Source organism: Bos javanicus, chromosome 6, assembly GCF_032452875.1.
Source record: "Bos javanicus breed banteng chromosome 6, ARS-OSU_banteng_1.0, whole genome shotgun sequence".
NCBI classification, from domain to species: Eukaryota; Metazoa; Chordata; class Mammalia; order Artiodactyla; family Bovidae; genus Bos; species Bos javanicus.
In genome coordinates this window covers 5,687,319-5,708,167 of record NC_083873.1, presented here as the reverse complement: position 1 = coordinate 5,708,167, position 20,849 = coordinate 5,687,319, and the positions used below count along the sequence as shown (strand labels likewise).

General features: G+C 42.5%; 1 protein-coding gene across 1 annotated transcript in view; it reads right to left on the bottom strand.

The window, feature by feature from the left end:
* The window catches only part of LOC133250030 (uncharacterized), a 123,384-nt gene that overhangs the window by 67,285 nt on the left and 35,250 nt on the right, over window positions 1-20,849 (bottom strand). The window contains exons 8-14 of the mRNA XM_061421203.1: window positions 20,233-20,371; window positions 14,172-14,347; window positions 12,225-12,386; window positions 8,782-8,891; window positions 8,081-8,261; window positions 6,748-6,886; window positions 994-1,169 (exon numbers count right to left, since the gene is read on the bottom strand). Of these exons, the coding sequence (XP_061277187.1) occupies window positions 994-1,169; window positions 6,748-6,886; window positions 8,081-8,261; window positions 8,782-8,891; window positions 12,225-12,386; window positions 14,172-14,347; window positions 20,233-20,371 (1,083 nt within the window). The remainder of the gene's footprint in view (window positions 1-993; window positions 1,170-6,747; window positions 6,887-8,080; window positions 8,262-8,781; window positions 8,892-12,224; window positions 12,387-14,171; window positions 14,348-20,232; window positions 20,372-20,849) is intronic.

Below are 20,849 nucleotides of genomic sequence, written 5' to 3'. Positions count from 1 at the left end.
TTTCTTCATATATACCATAAAGTTCTCTGCATCTAGTGTAGTGCTTGGAGAGATAGTGGACAGTGAACAAGAGTTAATGCTTAGAGTTCAGTACACTAATTTGATATAGCACAGTCCGAACTCTGTGACTCTCTTTTGACACATTCTGTCAGGAGCAAATGATTCATCTTTGCCAGAGGATGCGTACTTTATGCTTAAACACTTGAGTTCCATATCAAATCCGTGTGAGACATTTTGCATCTTAAGGGGGAGTAGACTCAGCTGAAGGAGACTTGTGGAGACGAGGAGACATATGAGGATGAGGTGGACTCGCAGAGATTCTTACACACAGAATCTGAAGGAAAGCTACACGGTCAAAATAGCCTGGAGTTAAAACTGGCCTCCAGGACCTCCCCACCATTCTATGCAAAACAAGCACTCTGTCACCCGAAGGAAAAAATGGACATTGGGTTGATTTTGCCCAGCTCCCAGCCTGTCCCAGCCTCTGGCTGATCTCCACAATTCCTTGCCGCAGCTGTTTAAGAGATAACTACTCTGAACAACCTTGCAGAAGAACAGGTCCCCTTAAGACTGGAGCTTTCCACATACGTGCCTCTATATACTTCCTCTTTTCTTGGGTAAGGGCAGTAGCTCACTAATCTGACTGCTGCCCCTTCTCACCTCATAAAGGTGATCTGTAAAGGACTGCTCTCATTCTTTTCCTCAACCTCGCCTTCTCTAACTGCCTTAACTTACAGAGTCCATGTTAACTGGTCTGAGCTGGTATAGATGGGTCTTTGTTGAAATCAGCGGAATGGAGGAGAGTATCTTTTCATCTTGTACTTGCCTTCTGACTCTGCAGTACCTAAATCAGATCTTATTCTTTGAAGTAATGTTATGAATCTTATCGGACAAAGCCAGACTTCTTCATTTGGGAGTAGATTTGGAAGAGAACACTTGATCTCTCAGCACTCCCCTTCTCAGGAAGGTTACAGAAACCAAAATAAGACCTACCAGAATTGGGGTGGGCAGGGTGTCATTATCACATACATCCTCAAGAGGCGCTCCAAAGAGCTGTTTTGGCTTTGTGGGTGGTAGAGACGGGTGTTGGTTCTCCTCGCGGGTCCTACAGATACAGCCAAAGGCCCAGTTTTTGAGAGAACTCTTCCTAACTGTCTTCTTGTCTGAAACTAATATAGAAGAGAGATTTTCACTAGTAGTAGTTGAGCTTATTTAGCCTGATTTCCACCACTTACATTCAGCAGCATGTTCATGGCAGAGGCTGAAAGAGAGAAACTGAACCATTTGTTATATAGCATTCCCCTCATTCTGAAGCAGGCTAATTGCATCCTTGTGGTGTTAACATGTTCTTCTTGCCCATATTCTGCAAACCAGTAGTTAAACCTAGAGGCGTGATCAGACTCAGGGTTGATTCTCCCTGTGACAGTATTCCCCAGACAGTGCTCTCTATTCCCTTTGCTCTGTGGCATGAGACACTTAACCTATAGTTACACAAGTTTCCTAATATTAAGTGTTATCAGTGGATTCTGGGTTCAGATCTCATTTGAGGGGCAAAATTATTTAATATTCAAATCAAGCAGCATTTGTAGGAAGTTTCCTTCCTCTGTTGAGTTACCTGTTTGGCTTTCTGAGTACCCCGTCATGCGCAATTTTCTCCCTTGAAAAGAATCGCCTTTCACGAGATATCCTGCCTGACAGTGCTTATCAGTCAGCCTCTCGACCTCTCCTCTGGGAGGCCACACACCTCAGTCAGCTCCAAGGATGACTTCCTGCCCTCAGGGTCCTTGAGAAGTAGTCATTAATTGCAGACAATGTGGTAAGATTACAGGGGGCCAGTTTTTGTGTGTGTGACACCTTACTCAGCTAACCCAAAGATGAATTTTAACTACCAACAGCCCCTGTCAAAGGATTGTTTTTCAAAAAAGAGTGATCAGCAATGAAGAATTGAGTTCAAAGTGTCTCGTGTCCAGCTATGAATGTTTTCCTGATATTTCCTCAATAAACCTGCTTAATATTTCCTTAAATAACCTGCTTAAATAACCAGCTAAAGAAGTCAATTAGAGGAGCCCAGTTGTAGAAAAATAAACAGAAGAATTTAACCAAATCTTTTAAAATGCCCATCCACTTGTCTTTCGGAGACATAGTGAGTGCCGCACCATGTCCATTCAAGTGAGTGAACCACTTGTGGTGCTGGGTGAGAGAACCAGAAGGCTCCTATTCTGCCTCTTAATTGGATGAGTTACCTAAAAGTCTTTGAGCGTCAGTTTGCTCAAATGTAACATAAATGATGCTACTTACACCTGACTGGACTACATAACATAATGTACTACCCAGCACAAGACATGGCACATAGCAGCCTTAATAAAGGTAATTTCCCTCCTTCAGAAGGCCTAAGGCAGCCTAGACATCAGTCGCCTCCCCCTAAGCAGACCGCACCCCCATTCTCCATTTGACTGTGTAGCCTCCAGAAGGTGTGCATTCCTGAAGGAATGCCATCACTTTGCCTTAGGCTCTTCCTGCCCTGACAGTCATACTACCATCATTTTAAAAGGAGATAATGAAGAAAGCAAATGCATTCTTAAATTCAGGAACAGATTCTCCTAATTAATATGTACAAACGTGAAAAGATACATGTTTATATGGGTTGAGTTGCTTTATGCACCCTGGTTTCCCTACTCTTAACCTGATTCTTTTATTTCTAAACTACCCACAGGTATTCATGTATTTCAAATGTATTCCTTCATTGTTCAGCTTTAATAAGAATACTCTTAGGAAGAAAACTCTATCAGTTGGTACAAAGCTATATGGCCAGCTAGCCTATAAGCATAGATGGAAAGCAAATTAGACATTAAGGCCTATGCTTTTATTTTCAGGCCTAGATGGACCTTTCGTAATGTACATTGGTTGGTGTTAGAGTTCTTGTGGGCTCTGTGACCAATAAAACTATATACTATAGCCACAAAAAGTATGGTGCTCAGTTCTTCAGTCATGTCCAACTCTTGCGACCCCATGGACTATAGCCTGTCAGGCTCCTGGCTGTGGGACTTCCTGGATCATAATACTGGAGTGGGTTGCCAGGGACTGTTAAACATGTTAACTTTACAACGTCATCTTTCTTAAACAATCCTGACAAGATTTAGGTTAGTGTTTTTCCTCATGCTCAAATTAGGGTTTGAATGTTAAAAAATGAAATTGTGTAACTTTGTGGGTATAGAATAACAATTCTAAGAATACAAATACTTTAAGTAGAAATTCTATTCTGCCCCAGTAATTGCTAAATTAGTAAGACATTTTATTCAGAGAAAGAATGTCAATGGGACAATACTGGAATGGTAGCAGGGGTGATTGCAAGAGGAAGACTTAAAAACAAACAGACATATAAACATTCAGTCCAGTTCCATTTGCAACCTAGGTCTGAAGCAGAATGGAAAGAGAGCTTGCTGTGGCGGTAGAATGCAGAGTTCAATTCAGAGGCGGTCCTAAGGTGGCGGAGAAATAGAACAGAAAGACGACTTTCTCCCCACAAATTCATCGAAAGAACATTGAATGCTGAGCAAATTCCACAAAACAACTTCTGATTGCTGGCAGAGGACATCAGGCACCCGGAAAGGCAGCCCGTTGTCTTTGAAAGGAGGTAGGACAAAATATAAAAGAGAAAAAGAGAGACAAATGAGGTAGGGACAGAGATCTGTCCTGGGACGGTAGTCTTAAAAGAGGAGAGGTTTCCAAACACTAGGAAACAGTCTCATTGACAGGTCAGTGGGGAGTTTTAGTATCTCAGAGGGTAACATACGGGGAGGAAAAATAAAGAAAGAAAGAAAGAAACCCCACAGATTGTGTGCCTAACATCAACTTCCAGCAGAGAACTAGTCCAGACACTCACAGTTGCCACCAGCAAGTGGGGGGCCTGTACAGGGAGGTGCGGTCTGCATTGCTTAGGGTAAGGACCAGGCCTGAGTGCCCTGAGGGCAATCTGAAGGAGCTAATGTGAGATAGCAATCCAAATTGTGGGATAGCCAGCGAGAGAGAAAAAAAACTATCCTGTGAAAAGCCCTAATCTAATGCACTTCCTGGCCCACTCACAGAGCAGAGGACTGAGAGAATACCAGAGCAGAGCTAGCTGGCTGTGCACTGACTCATCTCCCACCAGAGACAGGGAGGCAGGCAGGGGCAGCCAGAGCCTGAAAGGGGCAATCTCAGCCCCAGAGAGGCATCCTCTACAAAACTGCAAGCAGGCTCCCATTTGCTAACCAAGACTTGTTGGGATACTGGCCGGTTGACATCCGCTGGGACGGTCGCGGCCAGAGATCAGCTCCCCAGAAGAGACACACGGCCCACCTGAGACGGGCAGGCCTGCTGCCACCAAGGAAATCGAGCAGCTGGGATGGGGGAAGTATAAGACACACCACACCTGGGGGTCACTGTGCTCGCTAAGCACCTGGTCGCCTCAGCTGCTCAGACATGGAAAGGGCACAAAACGCAGGTCCGACTGAGTCTGCGCCTTTCTGGAGTACCTGAGAACCTGAACCTGAACCTGAACGGCTTAGACCTGGGAAGTGCACACAACCCAGGGCCTGCCTCAGACAGTTGCAGGCAGAGCAACCTGGAGCCTGAGCAGTGTAGGCTGGGAAAGCACACACACCGTGAGCAGGTCAAACCCAGTGTGGTCAGGACACTGTGAGCACACGCCAGGGATATTTGTTTGCAGTGCTCCTCCGTCCCCACAGCACCACTGAATAAGTGAACCTAAATAAGTGACCACATTTGCCCCCATGAGTCAGGGCGGAAATTGGACACTGAAAAGACCAGCAAACAAAAGAAGTTAAAATAAACAGAGGGAAGCGCTCTGGAAAAGACAGGTGCAACAGATTAAAACCTTGTAGTTAGCACTGACTACAATGGAAGGGGCCTATAGACTTTGAGAAGTATAAGCTGGATAACGGAACTATCTGAAACTGAACTAACCCCGCACTGCCCACAACAACTTCAGAGAAATTCCTAGATATATTTTTAGTATTATCTTAAAAAATTTTTTTAAATTTTTAAGTCCTCTATTACTTCTTTAATTTTAATTTTTATAATCTACTACTACCTTTCAAAAAAAAGATCCTATTTTTAATGCAAACTTCATATATATATTTTATCATTTTTTGTGACTTTGTTTTGTTTTTCTAATACTGTGTTTGGGAGACTCTCACCTTTACTGTAGACTTTTAATATTTGCTTTTTGGTATTTGTTATCAATTTTGAACGTTTAAGACCCCAATCTTCACTACCCATTTTTACTTGGGAGTTTGATCACTGCCTCAATTGCTCTCTCCCCCTTTTGACTCTCCTTTTTCTCCACCAGGTCGCCTCTATCTCCTCCCTCACCCTTTTCTTCCCTACCCACTCTGTGAATCTCTTTGTGTATTCCAGGCTGTGGAGAACACTTTGGGAACTGATTACTGGCTGGATCTGTCTCTCTCCTTTTGATTGCCTCTTTTCTTGTCCTGGTCACCTCTGTCTCCTTCTTTCTTCTCTTCTCTGTGTAACTGCATGAGCCTCTCTGAGGGGCCCAGACTGTGGAGAGCACATAGCGAATTGATTACTGGCTAGCTTGCTCTCTCCCCTTTTGATTCCCCCTCTTCTTCTCCTGGTCAACTCTATCTCCCTCCTCCTTATTCTCTTCTCCATCTAACTTGGTGAACCTCTCTGGGTTCCCTCACTGTGGAGAAGCTTGTCATCATTAACCTAGATGTTTTATCATCGGTGCTGTACAGATAGAGAAGTCTTGAGGCTACTCTAAGAATAAGACGGAAAACCAGAGACAGGAGGCTTAAGTTCAAAACCTGAGAACACCAGAGAACTCCTGACTCCAGGGAACATTAATGGATACGAGCTCATCCAAAAGCCTCCATACCTACACTGAAACCAAGCACCACCCAAGAGCCAACAAGTTCCAGAGCAAGACATACAACGCAAATTCTCCAACAATGCAGGAACATAGCCCTGAGCTTCAATATACAGGCTGCCCAATTTCACACCAAACCCATAGACATCTCAAAACTCACTACTGGACACTTCATTGCACTCTGGAGAGAAGTCCAGCTCCACCCACCAGAACAGGGACGCAAGCTTCCCTAAGCAGGAAACCTTGACAAGCCACTCACACAACCCCACCCACAGTGAGGAATCTCCACAATAAAGAGGAACCACAAGCTGCCAGAATACAGAAAGGCCACCCCAAATACAGCAATCTAACTGATGCTGAAGCTGAAACTCCAATGTTTTGGTCACCTGATGTAAAGAACTGACTCATGGGAAAAGACCCTGATGCTGGGAAAGATTGAAGGCAGGAGAAGGGGACGAGAGAGGATGTGATGGTTGGACGGCATCGCCAATTCAAAGGACGTGAGTTTGAGTAAGCTCTGGGAGTTGGTGATGGACAGGAAAGCCTGGCGTGCTGCAGTCCTCAAGCCCAAGGACTTGGGGTCACTGTAGTCCTTGGGATCACAAAGAGCCGGACACGACTGAGCAGCTGAACTGAACTCAATGAATCGTGATGTCTCCTAAAGCTGTACTAGTTGCTTCTTGAAATCAGAACAGTTTTATCCTTGCTTTGATCTCACAAGTGGGAATCTTCCCATGTCTTGGAGCAGATGGAAATTACTGCCCTTAGAATGTGCTTTGGGCTCTAGGATCTCCCACTGACCCCTGGCAGCCTTGCTGTCTTTGGCATCAAAGCCAGTTACATTATTCACATACCTGCAACCTTCTCACTGTTATCGATAATATCAGTGATATTACTGTTATCAGAACTCACTGACGTCTCTCCAAAGAGACAAGTGATATCTTCTCCAAATATCTTGAGACAGTTTTCAATGAGAAATTGTATGAAAGAAATCTGTAACACGAAGGGGCAAAAAATGGGGTATTACTGTACATATGGTGTAATAGTAAATCATATTTCATCCATGAATCTTGGCTCTAACCAAAAATGCAAAAGAAATCTGAGAAAAATTCAGACTTGACTAAAAAATATATAAATATATTATATATACATCAGCTTTTTCTAAGAAATAACTCCTACTTTCAAGAGTAGTTTGGGCTCAAATTTTAAAATTCTTTTAGTCAGTGGGCTAATGTTATACTATGTAGCCTGGTTTAATAGCTAAAATTTTGCAATGATGGTTAACATGCTTAAAACTAGGATGATTTTTAAGTAGCCCGCATAGGATATTTGGGACAAAAATGTATATTCTCTTATTAAGTTTTATTTATTTTTAATAAATTTGTTTCTAGTTTTATTGAGATAGATTTTTTATATCTCATATTATTAACATTTATAAAGTATCGAATACAACGCCAATTGTGAATTTCACTTGAGTGAAGAAATATCTGAAACTTGGGTAGCAGAGGTTTCAGTGTGGGCCGGTGGGGTTTGTGAAGGAACAAATCATCTGGAGAGAAAACATGTCTGTCTATCTTACCACATTACCTTGCCTCACACTTGCTGTCCGGGGGAGCTTGGAGAAGAGCTGTGATCTTATTAGGCATGTTGTGGCTCTCTTAGGATGTTCTGAAATATTTTACTAGCTTCCTCATCCTCAGGCAGAGACACAATAGAAGCCAAATACTTTCCTGAATGAGCCACAGCTGGCAGAGTGCGGCCAGCATGTGTGGAGCCTCAGGTGCTCATATTGCCCAGGCCGCTAAGATGTGCCGACAGTGACCAGATGTATTGGGTGTCATCATTGTGTAATGATGAAATCATAATTTGGAGGCTTGTACACCCTCAGTGATTAGGCTGAGAGTTGAACCTTGGCTCTCTGATTCCAAAGCCAGGTTCTTTTCTATCATATCATCCTACTCTTACCTCTCTATCGTTTAATCTCTTGGATGGCAAAGGGGAAGTGAGTCAACTGTTCTCAGTTATAGTACACCTTCCCATGCCCAACCAGAGTAGGACTCTGCCACTCCAAGGCAGTGTAATTAAAATGTGCACTTAAAAACTGGTTCATCAGAGTTAATACTACAGACTTCAGGTTCAAGATGGGGACTCTGCTCCGCAAGGCATAAAAATGAGAGATCTCATTACCTGTTTGGTGAAGTTTTCTGAGCTGCCAGAATTAGACAGACAAAGCATGCTTGGCGTTATACACACTGATAAATTATAAGCTGTCATCTGATTGGATGAGGAATGTTGCTCAATATTGCGTAAAACTGCAAAAAGATATCGCAGAAAAACTACATTGGCTCTCGGCAGCTGGTCTAGAAGCCTAAGGACAGAGAAAACACTTATAAATAAAGCGAGTCATTTTGCTTAGTAAGTGGAAATACAGAGAACAAAGTACTTCTTTTTATACCATGTACACAGTCCATTCTCACAGTTCCAGGCATGAATGCATACAAAAATGTTTCACTGAATTTAATTCCTGAACCAGGTAAGACCTACTCTGGTTAGTTATGTGTTTGTATTTAAGATCATACCACTGGCGGGTTGGTTCTTTATCATCTCATTTTAGACCAGTGGATTTCATCTCCAACAGTTTCATGTATTCAGAAGGTGTAAAATGGTCAAGCAGTCCATGTTAATGAGATTAGGAGAAAAACACCAATTACAGTGTCACCAATAAGGCATGCAGCTCTCTTCAAACTAGCTTCCATGGGCATGATCAAGTGAAACCCCGTGATACCGGTCATTATTTTAGAGGACAGAGCTGTAAAGTATAAGCTAATATTTTCCTAAGAGTATGTTGGTTGTATTTTCTCAGAGTTGAGTAATTATGGCATCATTACCTCTGGGTCGCCTTTATTTTGTCATCCTCGTTCCTTTGATCAATAACATCAAGCCATTTATCATAGAGACTGGCTGAAAATATGCTTCCTTGGATATTTCGAAGAAAATCCTTATATAGATCAAAAAGTATATATTATTCTTAGGATAAATTCAATGGAGAAATTGCAAAGAAAATATTTAGTGGAAAAATTCAATTCAGTCCACAATTCCTTCACAGCCACGCACACTGATTCACACAGAGCTTGGCTGTCATTCTCCACAGCCTTGCACACCCAGAAGTACTGGTTGGATTTTCCCCAACTAAAATTAGAAGCATAAAAGCAGAGTCTGGGCTGTAGTGAGAATGAAGCTAAAGCTCCTTCTATCGCCTGGAACTTACTCTTTGTGTACATGTTAACACATTAGTACAAACTGGCAAGGCCTGGTGATAACTGATCCTAAATCCTATTAGGTTCTTGAAAAGAAACCCACATGCCCATTTTGTTAGTTTACTTCAGACACATGCTTGCTTGTGATTCAAGAAAGAGAAGTTCTGAAATAAAACAAACAAAATTACACCCCTACATGCTCTTCTACACATACTAAGAGAATACCTGAAGTATGTGTGTTCTTTGGGAAAAAGCTAGTATCGAAATAGCTTCAATCTTATTTTAAAAAAAAATCATATAAAAGTACAGTTCTACAGACTTTTAAGCAGCAGGTGTTAGAAATAAATCAAAAGCCCCAATGGTAAACTACAAGTTACCCTTACAACTCTTTGAATTCAATATATCCACCCAAAGAGAAAACTGAAAATTTAGATACATTGCAACTTGACACCTGTGGGATAGAATATGCAAATGTCAGCTTCCTAAGTGGAGGCCTGAAAACTTTATCCTGATGACCAAGTCTTAATATCAGAGAATGGGGCCTATTAAAATGGATGAAGTTGTAACCTGTTGTGCAAGACTGAGGGGAAATGATTGCATTGCCTTGCCAGTTTCAAAGGCACAACTTGCTTCCACTGGTCTTAATATACAGCCTGACTTCTCTTAATAGTATCTTCTTTACGCAGTGTTTCTAAGGCAACTATCATGATTACAATCCTATTAGTGTTCGCTTGTTTCAGTACTTATTGAGCTGCTGTTTGTGTCAGGCACTCTCTTGAGTACTGAGGATAGAGTATGAAGATAATGCACAAAGTCTCAGTCCTCTCATACTTTTTCTTGGAATTGGTATAGAGTACTCAATGATGGTCATCAGTGTTTCACTATGCTTCTTATGGAGTGTCCGCAGTACATTTGGAAGGAGGAAGCACTCCATGTGAGTTCAGCCATTCAGTTCTGTCCTACTGTTTCCTACCCCATGGACTGCACATCAGGCTATCCTGTACATCAGCAACACCTGGGTCTGTTCAAATTCATGTCCATGGAGTTGGTGATGCCATTCAACCATGTCATCTGGCTTTGACTTTTGGAGTCTGGGAGTGTGCAGCAGGGCCTTTGCCTTGTGTACCAAACTACATGCACTTGGAGTATGTCTCTTCTCTCTCCTGAACCCTGTGCTGTAGAATCGATTGGTGAGACTGAGTATGGTTAAGCCAGGACATGACTCATGCAGAATATGCCATGGTATTTGCTATTGGACTACTGTTTATAGGCAGTTTAATGACAAACTCAATGTGGTTCTGACTATATATTTATTTCTGATTTAGACCAACTCCATGGCTGCTTTGACATATGGTATTCTCAAGGCCAAAGTTGCAAGGTTTGATTCCCCACCAAGATCAATCAACTTTAGGAAGAGAAAACTTTTGGACTGTCTAAGATCTGTATCCATAAGTAGCCACCCTCTTACTACTCTGTGCTTATAGCATGGAAACAGGCAAGAGCCCAGTAACACTTGCTCAAAAGTGAAATCAGTTCCAAGTGTGCACCTTTTAGAGGGTAGCACTCTAGTGTGTATTATTATGGGTCAAGTGTAGTAGGGGTCAACTCTAAATCATACCTGCACTGTTGCTATTATCATACAATCGAACATTAATAGGGGACAAGGAAACCCCATATGTTATTTGGTTTCTAAGATAATTTTAATAACCTTTCTGTACTTATTACTACATCAATATATTTTTGTTCATAGCTGCTAACAAGTACCAAGATGGATTGATTAATTTTTTCTTTCTGTTGTATTATCGCCCTGGTAAAAATTTAACTACACACTTGTGATTTAGCTGTATCATTTCAAACTCAGTCTATTTTTTGTATAAACCTATTGAATTTTGCAAAATTCCAAACAGATTTTGATTGTTGCACTCACTTTAAAAATAAGATTTATAAGATTAGGCATGTAGTAAAACTGGTTACCATGTAACTGTAACCTTGGGTGGTGGGCTAAACTTACAAATGTTAACAAAGCCATTAATCATGGTAAGGGAGATAAAAGGAGGAAAAAGAAGGAACAAATAGTGGCGTCATCCCTACACTAATTTTCAAGTAAAAGGCATTGAGACACAGGGGAAGCAAGGATGATGCACTGATCAGAGATTTTGGTGGCCTCACTAAGCGTTTTTTGATTCATTGTAAGACAAATGGGCTTCCCAGGTGGTGCTAATGGGAAAAAACCTGCCTGCCAATGCAGGAGATGCAAGAGATGCAGGTTCGATGCCTGGCAGGAAGATCCCCCGGAGAAGGGCATGGCAACCCACTCTAGTATTCTTGCGTGGAGGATTCCATGGACAGAGGAGTCTGCTGGGCTACAGTTAATGCGATCACAGAGAGTCGGCTGTTACGAGGCGACTAACACACACAGACACACAAACACACACACTAAACACACGAATTTACCATAGTGAGTAAACATCTGTCCTGCATCCATGCTAAGTTGCTTCAGCCGTGTCCAATTCTGTGCCACCTCATGGACTATAGCCTGCCAGACTCCACTGTCCATGGGATTCTCCAGGCAACCATACTGGAGTCGTATGCCAGTCCCTGTTCCAGGGGATCCTTGCAACCCAGGGATGGAACCCAGGTTTCCTGCATTGAAGGCGGATTCTTTACTGTCTGAGTCACCTGGGAAGTTACTTCTGTTAACTGTTTCCAAAGGCTTATTATGAATTTTATTTTGGAAATGTGGCCTTCATTAGGAAGGTGATGAGGAAGTCATCCAAAGCAGGAAGCTTGTTTTGGTAAACACTCAATGTGTAAGTGGGTATTTTGACATATCTTGTTATTCCTTTGCATGGACTGTTCAGGAGTCAAGATGTGCAATGAAAAAGGAAAATATCTAATGTATGGGGCTTATAACATCTGCAGTACCTTCCTTCAGTTTTGGCTTTGTGAAGTGTTTTTCACTTTTCAGCTCCTTCCTCTCTTATGCCTATTAGGTTTCTTGGGCATTCATAATGAAGCACCAGTCATATAGCTTCAGATTTACCGTGTGTGGATAATGCTCAGACTTTCCTTACCTTTAAGACGCAGGCTATCACAAGTATTGGTTCCTCATTCAAGTTCACTGTGTCTCCACAGTTTAGTTTCTTCTTTAAGGCTCTGCATGATTTTATACTGGCTGATTTTCTGAAGATGCCTTCTGTGAACAGCCCTTTTTGATTGATAAAGGAAAGCATATCCTATCGGGAAGGAAAGAAAAGAAAACTGTTGGACGTTTCATGTCTAGAAGCCCAGAGCGCAAGCTTGTTCCAGTTTTGACAGATCTGTGGTATATGAGGGTACAGTTCTAGAACAGCACCAAAGTCAATTTGAAATTTTTTCTTCAGTGTCTCTAAATATATTTTCGACCCAACAATCGATCTGACATTCATACACTGAAACATTGTAAACACTCGTGTAATCAGATTTTCCGTTTCAGTGAATTTACTGTGTTAAACGTCTCTGCTTTGAGGCCTTTGTAGATTCACCCACTTCTCCTTCACCACTCCTTTCTCATTATTCCCTATTATATATGCTCTTCTCTAAGTGTGGAAATCCTTTTGCCATATTCATGCCCCATTTGTTTCTTCCCCTTCCAGGGACTGTCCACCCCATTCAGTCCTGTTTCCTGTATTCCCTCCCCTCAAAATCAGGCTCAATAAGCCTCTCCTCCTTCTCCGATGACATTCTTGTCTCATCAGTCTTTGTAGTTCCTTTTCCTGTATTTTCATATCCTCTGCTGTCTGCAGAGTTAGACAGATAACAGATATTGGAGCCAGGTTTTTCAAGGAATGTGGAATCTGTTATGCCAGTCATCCACTGTGTGACTTTGGGCATAGCACATACTTGGGTGAGGCTCTTTTGTTTTTCATTGATGAAGTGAGGGTGATGATAGTCATGGCTACCCCCTAAATGTTCTGTGAAAGACGCAAGGTCTGGGGTAGTAGCTAGCACGTAGCTAGTATGACAAATTCCTTCATATATACCATAAAATTCCCTGCATCTAGTGTAGTGCTTGGAGAGATAGTGGACAGTGAACAAGAGTTAATGCTTACAGTTCAGTACACTAATTTGATATAGCACAGTTCGAACTCTGTGACTCTCTTTTGACACCTTCTGTCAGGAGCAAATGATTCATCTTTGCCAGAGGATGCGTACTTTATGCTTAAACACTTGAGTTGCAAATCAAATCCCTGTGAGACATTTTGCATCTTAAGTGGGAGTAGACTCAGCTGAAGGAGACTTGAGACTCGTGTGGACTTCAAGGGAGGAGACGGGGAGACATATGAGGATGAGGTGGGCTCGCAGAGATTCTTACACACAGAGTCTGAAGGAAAGCTACGCGGTCAAAATAGCCTGGAGTTAAAACTCGCCTCCAGGACCTCCCCACCATTCTATGCAAAACAAGCACTCTGTCACCCGAAGGAAAAAATGGACATTGGGTTGATTTTGCCCAGCTCCCAGCCTGTCCCAGCCTCTGGCTGATCTCCACAATTCCTTGCCGCAGCTGTTTAAGAGATAACTACTCTGAACAACCTTGCAGAAGAACAGGCCCCCTTAAGACAGGAGCTTTCCACATACGTGCCTCTATATACTTCCTCTTTTCTTGGGTAAGGGCAGTAGCTCACTAATCTGACTGCTGCCCCTTCTCACCTCATAAAGGTGATCTGTAAAGGACTGCTCTCATTCTTTTCCTCAACCTCGCCTTCTCTAACTGCCTTAACTTACAGAGTCCATGTTAACTGGTCTGAGCTGGTATAGATGGGTCTTTGTTGAAATCAGCGGAATGGAGGAGAGTATCTTTTCATCTTGTACTTGCCTTCTGACTCTGCAGTACCTAAATCAGATGTTGTTCTTTGAAGTAATGTTATGAATCTTATCGGACAAAGCCAGACTTCTTCATTTGGAGTAGATTTGGAAGAGAACACTTGATGTCTCAGCACTCCCCTTTTAAGGAAGGTTACAGAAACCAAAATAAGACCTACCAGAATTGGGGTGGGCAGGGTGTCATTATCACATACATCCTCAAGAGGAGCTCCAAAGAGCTGTTTTGGCTTTGTGGGTGGTAGAGACGTGTGTTGGTTCTCCTTGCGGGTCCTGGAGATACAGCCAAATGCCCAGTTTTTGAGAGATCTCTTCCTAACTGTCTTCTTGTCTGAAACTAATGTAGAAGAGAGATTTTCACTAGTAGTAGTTGAGCTTATTTAGCCTGATTTTCACCACTTACATTCAGCAGCATGTTCATGGCAGAGGCTGAAAGAGAGAAACTGAACCATTTGCTATATAGAATTCCCCTCATTCTGAAGCAGGCTAATTGTATCCTTGTGGTGTTAACATGTTCTTCTTGCCCATATTCTGCAAACCAGTAGTTAAACCTAGAGGCGTGATCAGACTCAGGGTTGATTCTCCCTGTGACAGTATTCCCCAGACAGTGCTCTCTATTCCCTTTGCCCTGTGGCATGAGACACTTACCCTATAGTTACACAAGTTTCCTAATATTAAGTGTTATCAGTGGATTCTGGGTTCAGATCTCATTTGAGGGGCAAAATTATTTAATATTCAAATCAAGCAGCATTTGTAGGAAGTTTCCTTCCTCTGTTGAGTTACCTGTTTGGCTTTCTGAGTACCCCGTCATGCGCAATTTTCTCCCTTGAAAAGGATCAACTTTCACGAGATATCCTGCCTGACAGTGCTTATCAGTCAGCCTCTCGACCTCTCCTCTGGGAGGCCACACACCTCAGTCAGCTCCAAGGATGACTTCCTGCCCTCAGGGTCCTTGAGAAGTAGTCATTAATTGCAGACAATGCGGTAAGATTACAGGGGGCCAGTTTTTGTGTGACACCTTACTCAGTTAACGCAAAGATGAATTTTAACAACCAACAGTCTTATGGACTCCATGGGAGAGGGAGAGGGTGGAAAGATTTGGAAGAATGGCATTGAAACATGTATAATATCATGTATGAAACAAGTTGCCAGTCCAGGTTCGACGCACGATACTGGATGCTTGGGGCTAGTGCACTTGGATGACCCAGAGGGATGGTATGGGGAGGGAGGATGGAGGAGGATTCAGGATGGGGAACACATGTATACCTGTGGCACATTCATTTTGATATTTGGCAAAACTAATACAATGTGTAAAGTTTAAAAATTAAATTAAATTAAAAAAAAAAACTTAGCTACCAACAGCCCCTGCCAAAGGAATGCTTTTCAAAAAAGAGTGATCAGCAATGAAGAATTGAGTTCAAAGTGTCTCGTGTCCAGCTATGAATGTTTTCCTGATATTTCCTCAATAAACCTGCTTAATATTTCCTTAAATAACCTGCTTAAATAACCAGCTAAAGAAGTCAATTAGAGGAGCCCAGTTGTAGAAAAATAAACAGAAGAATTTAACCAAATCTTTTAAAATGCCCATCCACTTTTCTTTCGGGGACATAGTGAGTTTGTCACCATTTCCATTCAAGTGAGTGAACCACTTGTGGTGCTGGGTGAGAGAATCAGAAGGCTCCTATTCTCCCTCTTAATTGGATGACTTACCTAAAACTCTTTGAGCATGAGTTTGCTCAAATGTAACATAAATGATGCTACTTACACCTGACTGGACTACATAACATAATGTACTACCCAGCACAAGACATGGCACATAGCAGCCTTAATAAAGGTAATTTCCCTCCTTCAGAAGGCCTAAGGCAGCCTAGACATCAGTCACCTCCCGCTAAGCAGACACCACCCCAATTCCCCATTTGATTGTGCAGCCTCCAGAAGGTGTGCATTCCTGAAGGAATGCCATCACATTGCCTTAGGCTCTTCCTGCCCTGACATTCATACTACCATCATTTTAAAAGGAGATAATGAAGAAAGCAAATGCATTCTTAAATTCAGGAACAGATTCTCCTAATTAATATGTACAAATGTGAAAAGATACATGTTTATATGGGTTGAGTTGCTTTATGCACCCTGGTTTCCCTACTCTTAACCTGATTCTTTTATTTCTAAACTACCCACAGGTATTCATGTATTTCAAATGTATTCATTCATTGTTCAGCTTTAATAAGAATACTCTTAGGAAGAAAACTCTAACAGTTGGTACAAAGCTATATGGCCAGCTAGCCTATAAGCATAGATGGAAAGCAAATTAGACATTAAGGCCTATGCTTTTATTTTCAGGCCTAGATGGACCTTTCGTAATGTACATTGGTTGGTGTTAGAGTTCTTGTGGGCTCTGTGACCAATAAAACTATATACTATAGCCACGAAAAGTATGGTGCTCAGTTGTTCAGTCATGTCCACCTCTTGCGACCCCATGGACTATAGCCTGTCAGGCTCCTGTCTGTGGGACTTCCTGGATAATAATACTGGAGTGGGTTGCCAGGGACTGAGAAACAGGTTAACTTTACAACCTCATCTTTCTTAAACAATCCTGGCAAGATTTAGGTTAGTGTTTTTCCTCATGCTCAAATTAGGGTTTGAATGTTAAAAAATGAAATTGTGTAACTTTGTGGGTATAGAATAACAATTCTAAGAATACAAATACTTTAAGTAGAAATTCTATTCTGGCCCCAGTAGTTGCTATATTAGTAAGACATTTTATTCAGAGAAAGAAATGTCAATGGGACAATACTGGAATGGTAGCAGGGGTGATTGCAAGAGGAAGACTTAAAAACAAACAGACATATAAACATTCAGTCCAGTTCCATTTGCAACCTAGGTCTGAAGCAGAATGGAAAGAGAGCTTGCTGTGGAGGTACAATGCAGAGCTCAAGTCAGAGGCGGTCCTAAGGTGGCGGAGAAATAGAACAGAAAGACCACTTTCTCCCCACAAATTCATCGAAAGAACATTGAATGCTGAGCAAATTCCACAAAACAATTTCTGATTGCTGGCAGAGGACATCAGGCACCCAGAAAGTCAGCCCATTGTCTTTGAAAGGAGGTAGGACAAGATATAAAAGAGAAAAAGAGAGACAAATGAGGTAGGGACAGAGATCTGTCCTGGGACGGTAGTCTTAAAAGAGGAGAAGTTTCCAAACACTAGGAAACACTCTCATTGGCAGGTCAGTGGAGACTTTTGGAATCTCAGAGGGTAACATACGGGGAGGAAAAATAAAGAAAGAAAGAAAGAAAACCCACAGATTGCGTGCGTAACATCAACTTCCAGCAGGGAACTAGTCCAGACACTCACAATTGCCACCAGCAAGCGGGGGGCCTGTACAGGGAGGTGCGGGCCGCATTGCTTAGGGTAAAGACCAGGCCTGAGTGCCCTGAGGGCAATCTGAGGGAGCTAATGTGAGATAGCAACCCAAAACGTGGGATAGCCAGCGGGAGAGAAAAAAACCTATCCTGTGAAAAGCCCTAATCTAAGGCACTTCCTGGCCCACTCACAGAGCAGAGGACTGAGAGAATACCAGAGCAGAGCTAGCTGGCTGTGCACTGACTCATCTCCCACCAGAGACAGGGAGGCAGGCGGGGGCAGCCAGAGCCTGAAAGGGGCAATCTCAGCCCCAGAGAGACATCCTCTACAAAATTGCAATCAGGCTCCCATTTGCTAACCAAGACTTGTTGGGATTCTGGGTGGTTGACATCCTCTGGGATGGTCGCAGCCAGAGATCAGCTCCCCAGAAGAGACACACGGCCCACCTAAGACGGGCAGGCCTGCTGCCACCCAGCAAATTGAGTGGCTGGTATGGGGTAGGTGATAAGACACATTACACCTGGGGGTCACTGTGCTCGCTAAGCACCTGGTCGCCTGAGCTGCTCAGACCTGGGAAGGGCACAAAACGCAGGTCTGACTGAGTGTGCGCCTTTGTGGAGTACCTGAGAACCTGAACCTGAACCTGAAGGGCTTAGATCTGGGAAGTGCACGCAACCCAGGGCCCACCTCAGACAGTTGCAGGCAGAGCAACCTGGAGCCTGAACAGTGTAGACTGGGAAAGCACACACACCGTGAGCGGGTCAAACCCAGTGCGGTCAGGACACTGTCAGCACACGCCAGGGATATTTGTTTGCAGTGCTCCTCCGTCACCACAGCGCCACTGAATAAGTGAACCTAAATAAGTGACCACCTTCGCCCCTGTGAGTCAGGGCGGAAATTGGACACTGAAAAGACCAGCAAACAGAAGAAGTTAAAATAAACAGAGGGAAGCGCTCTGGAAAAGACAGGTGCAACAGATTAAAACGTTGTAGTTAGCACTGACTACATTGGAAGGGGCCTATAGATCTTGAGAAGCATAAGCAGGATCACAGAACTATCTGAAACTGAACTAACGCTGCACTGCCCACAACAACTCCAGAGAAATTTCTAGATATATTTTTAGTATTATCTTTAAAAAATTTTTTTTTAATTTTTAAGTCCTCTATTACTTCTTTAATTTTAATTTTTATAACCTACTATTACCTTTCAAAAAAAGACCCTATTTTTAATGCAAACTTCATATATATATTTTATCATTTTTTGTGACTTTGTTTTGTTTTTCTAATACTGTATTTGGGGGTCTCTAACCTTTACTGTAGACTTTTAGTGTTTGCTTTTTGGTTATTTGTTATCAATTTTGTACGTTTAAGAACCCAATCTTCACTGCCCATTTCTACTTGGGAGTTTGATCACTGCCTTGATTGCTCTCTCCCCCTTTTGACTCTCCTTTTTCTCCACGAGGTCCCCTCTATCTCCTCCCTCACCCTTTTCTTCCCTACCCACTCTGTGAATCTCTTTGTGTATTCCAGGCTGTGGAGAACACTTTGGGAACTGATTACTGGCTGGATCTGTCTCTCTCCTTTTGATTGCCTCTTTCCTTGTCCTGGTCACCTCTATCTCCTTCTTGATTCTCTTCTCTGGGTAACTGCATGAGCCTCTCTGAGGGGCCCAGACTGTGGAGAGCACATAGCGAATTGATTACTGGCTAGCTTGCTCTCTCCCCTTTTGATTCCCCCTCTTCTTCTCCTGGTCAACTCTATCTCCCTCCTCCTTATTCTCTTCTCCATCTAACTTGGTGAACCTCTCTGGGTTCCCTCACTGTGGAGAAGCTTTTCATCATTAACCTAGATGTTTTATCATCGATGCTGTACACATAGAGAAGTCTTGAGGCTACTCTAAGAATAAGACTGAAAACCAGAGACAGGAGGCTTAAGTTCAAAACCTGAGAACACCAGAGAACTCCTGACTCCAGGGAACATTAATGGACAAGAGCTCATCCAAAAGCCTCCATACCTACACTGAAACGAAGCACCACCCAAGAGCCAACAAGTTCCAGAGCAAGACATACAACGCAAATTCTCCAACAACGCAGGAACATAGCCCTGAGCTTCAATATACAGGCTGCCCAAAATCACACCAAACCCATAGACATCTCAAAACTCACTACTGGACACTTCATTGCACTCTGGAGAGAAGTCCAGCTCCACCCACCAGAACAGGGACGCAAGGTTCCCTAAGCAGGAAACCTTGACAAGCCACCCACACAACCCCACCCACAGTGAGGAATCTCCACAATAAAAAAGAACCACAAGCTGCCAGAATACAGAAAGGCCACCCCAAATACAGCAATCTAACTGATGCTGAAGCTGAAACTCCAATGCTTTGGTCACCTGATATAAAGAACTGACTCATTGGAAAAGACCCTGATGCTGGGAAAGATTGAAGGCAGGAGGAGAAGGGGACGAGAGAGGATGTGATGGTTGGACGGCATCACCAGTTCAAAGGACGTGAGTTTGAGTAAGCTCTGGGAGTTGGTGATGGACAGGAAAGCCTGGCGTGCTGCAGTCCTCAAGCCCAAGGACTTGGGGTCACTGTAGTCCTTGGGATCACAAAGAGCCGGACACGACTGAGCAGCTGAACTGAACTCAATGAATCGTGATGTCTCCGAAAGCTGTACTAGTTGCTTCTTGAAATCAGAAGAGTCTTATCCTTGCTTTGATCTCACAAGTGGGAATCTTCCCATGTCTTGGAGCAGATGGAAATTACTGCCCTTAGAATGTGCTTTGGGCTCTAGGATCTCCCACTGACCCCTGGCAGCCTTGCTGTCTTTGGCATCAAAGCCAGTTACATTATTCACGTACCTGCAACCTTCTCACTGTTATCGGTAATATCAGTGATATTACTGTTATCAGAACTCACTGACGTCTCTCCAAAGAGACAAGTGATATCTTCTCCAAATATCTTGAGACAGTTTTCAATGAGAAATTGTATGAAAGAAATCTGTAACACAAAGGGGAAAAAAATGGGGTATTACTCTACATATGGTGTAATAGTAAATCACATTTCATCCACGAATCTTGGCTCTAACCAAAAATGCAAAAGAAATCTGAGAAAAATTCAGACTTGACTAAAAAATATATAAATATATTATATATACATCAGCTTTTTCTAAGAAATAACTCCTACTTTCAAGAGTAGTTTGGGCTCAAATTTTAAAATTCTTTTAGTCAGTGGGCTAATGTTATACTATGTAGCCTGGTTTAATAGCTAAAATTTTGTAAAGATGGTTAACATGCTTAAAACTAGGATGATTTTTAAGTAGCCCGCATAGGATATGTGGGACAAAAATGTATATTCTCTTATTAAGTTTTATTTATTTTTAATAAATTTGTTTCTAGTTTTATTGAGATAAATTTTTTATATGTCATATTATTAACATTTATAAACTATCGAATACAACACCAATTGTGAATTTCAC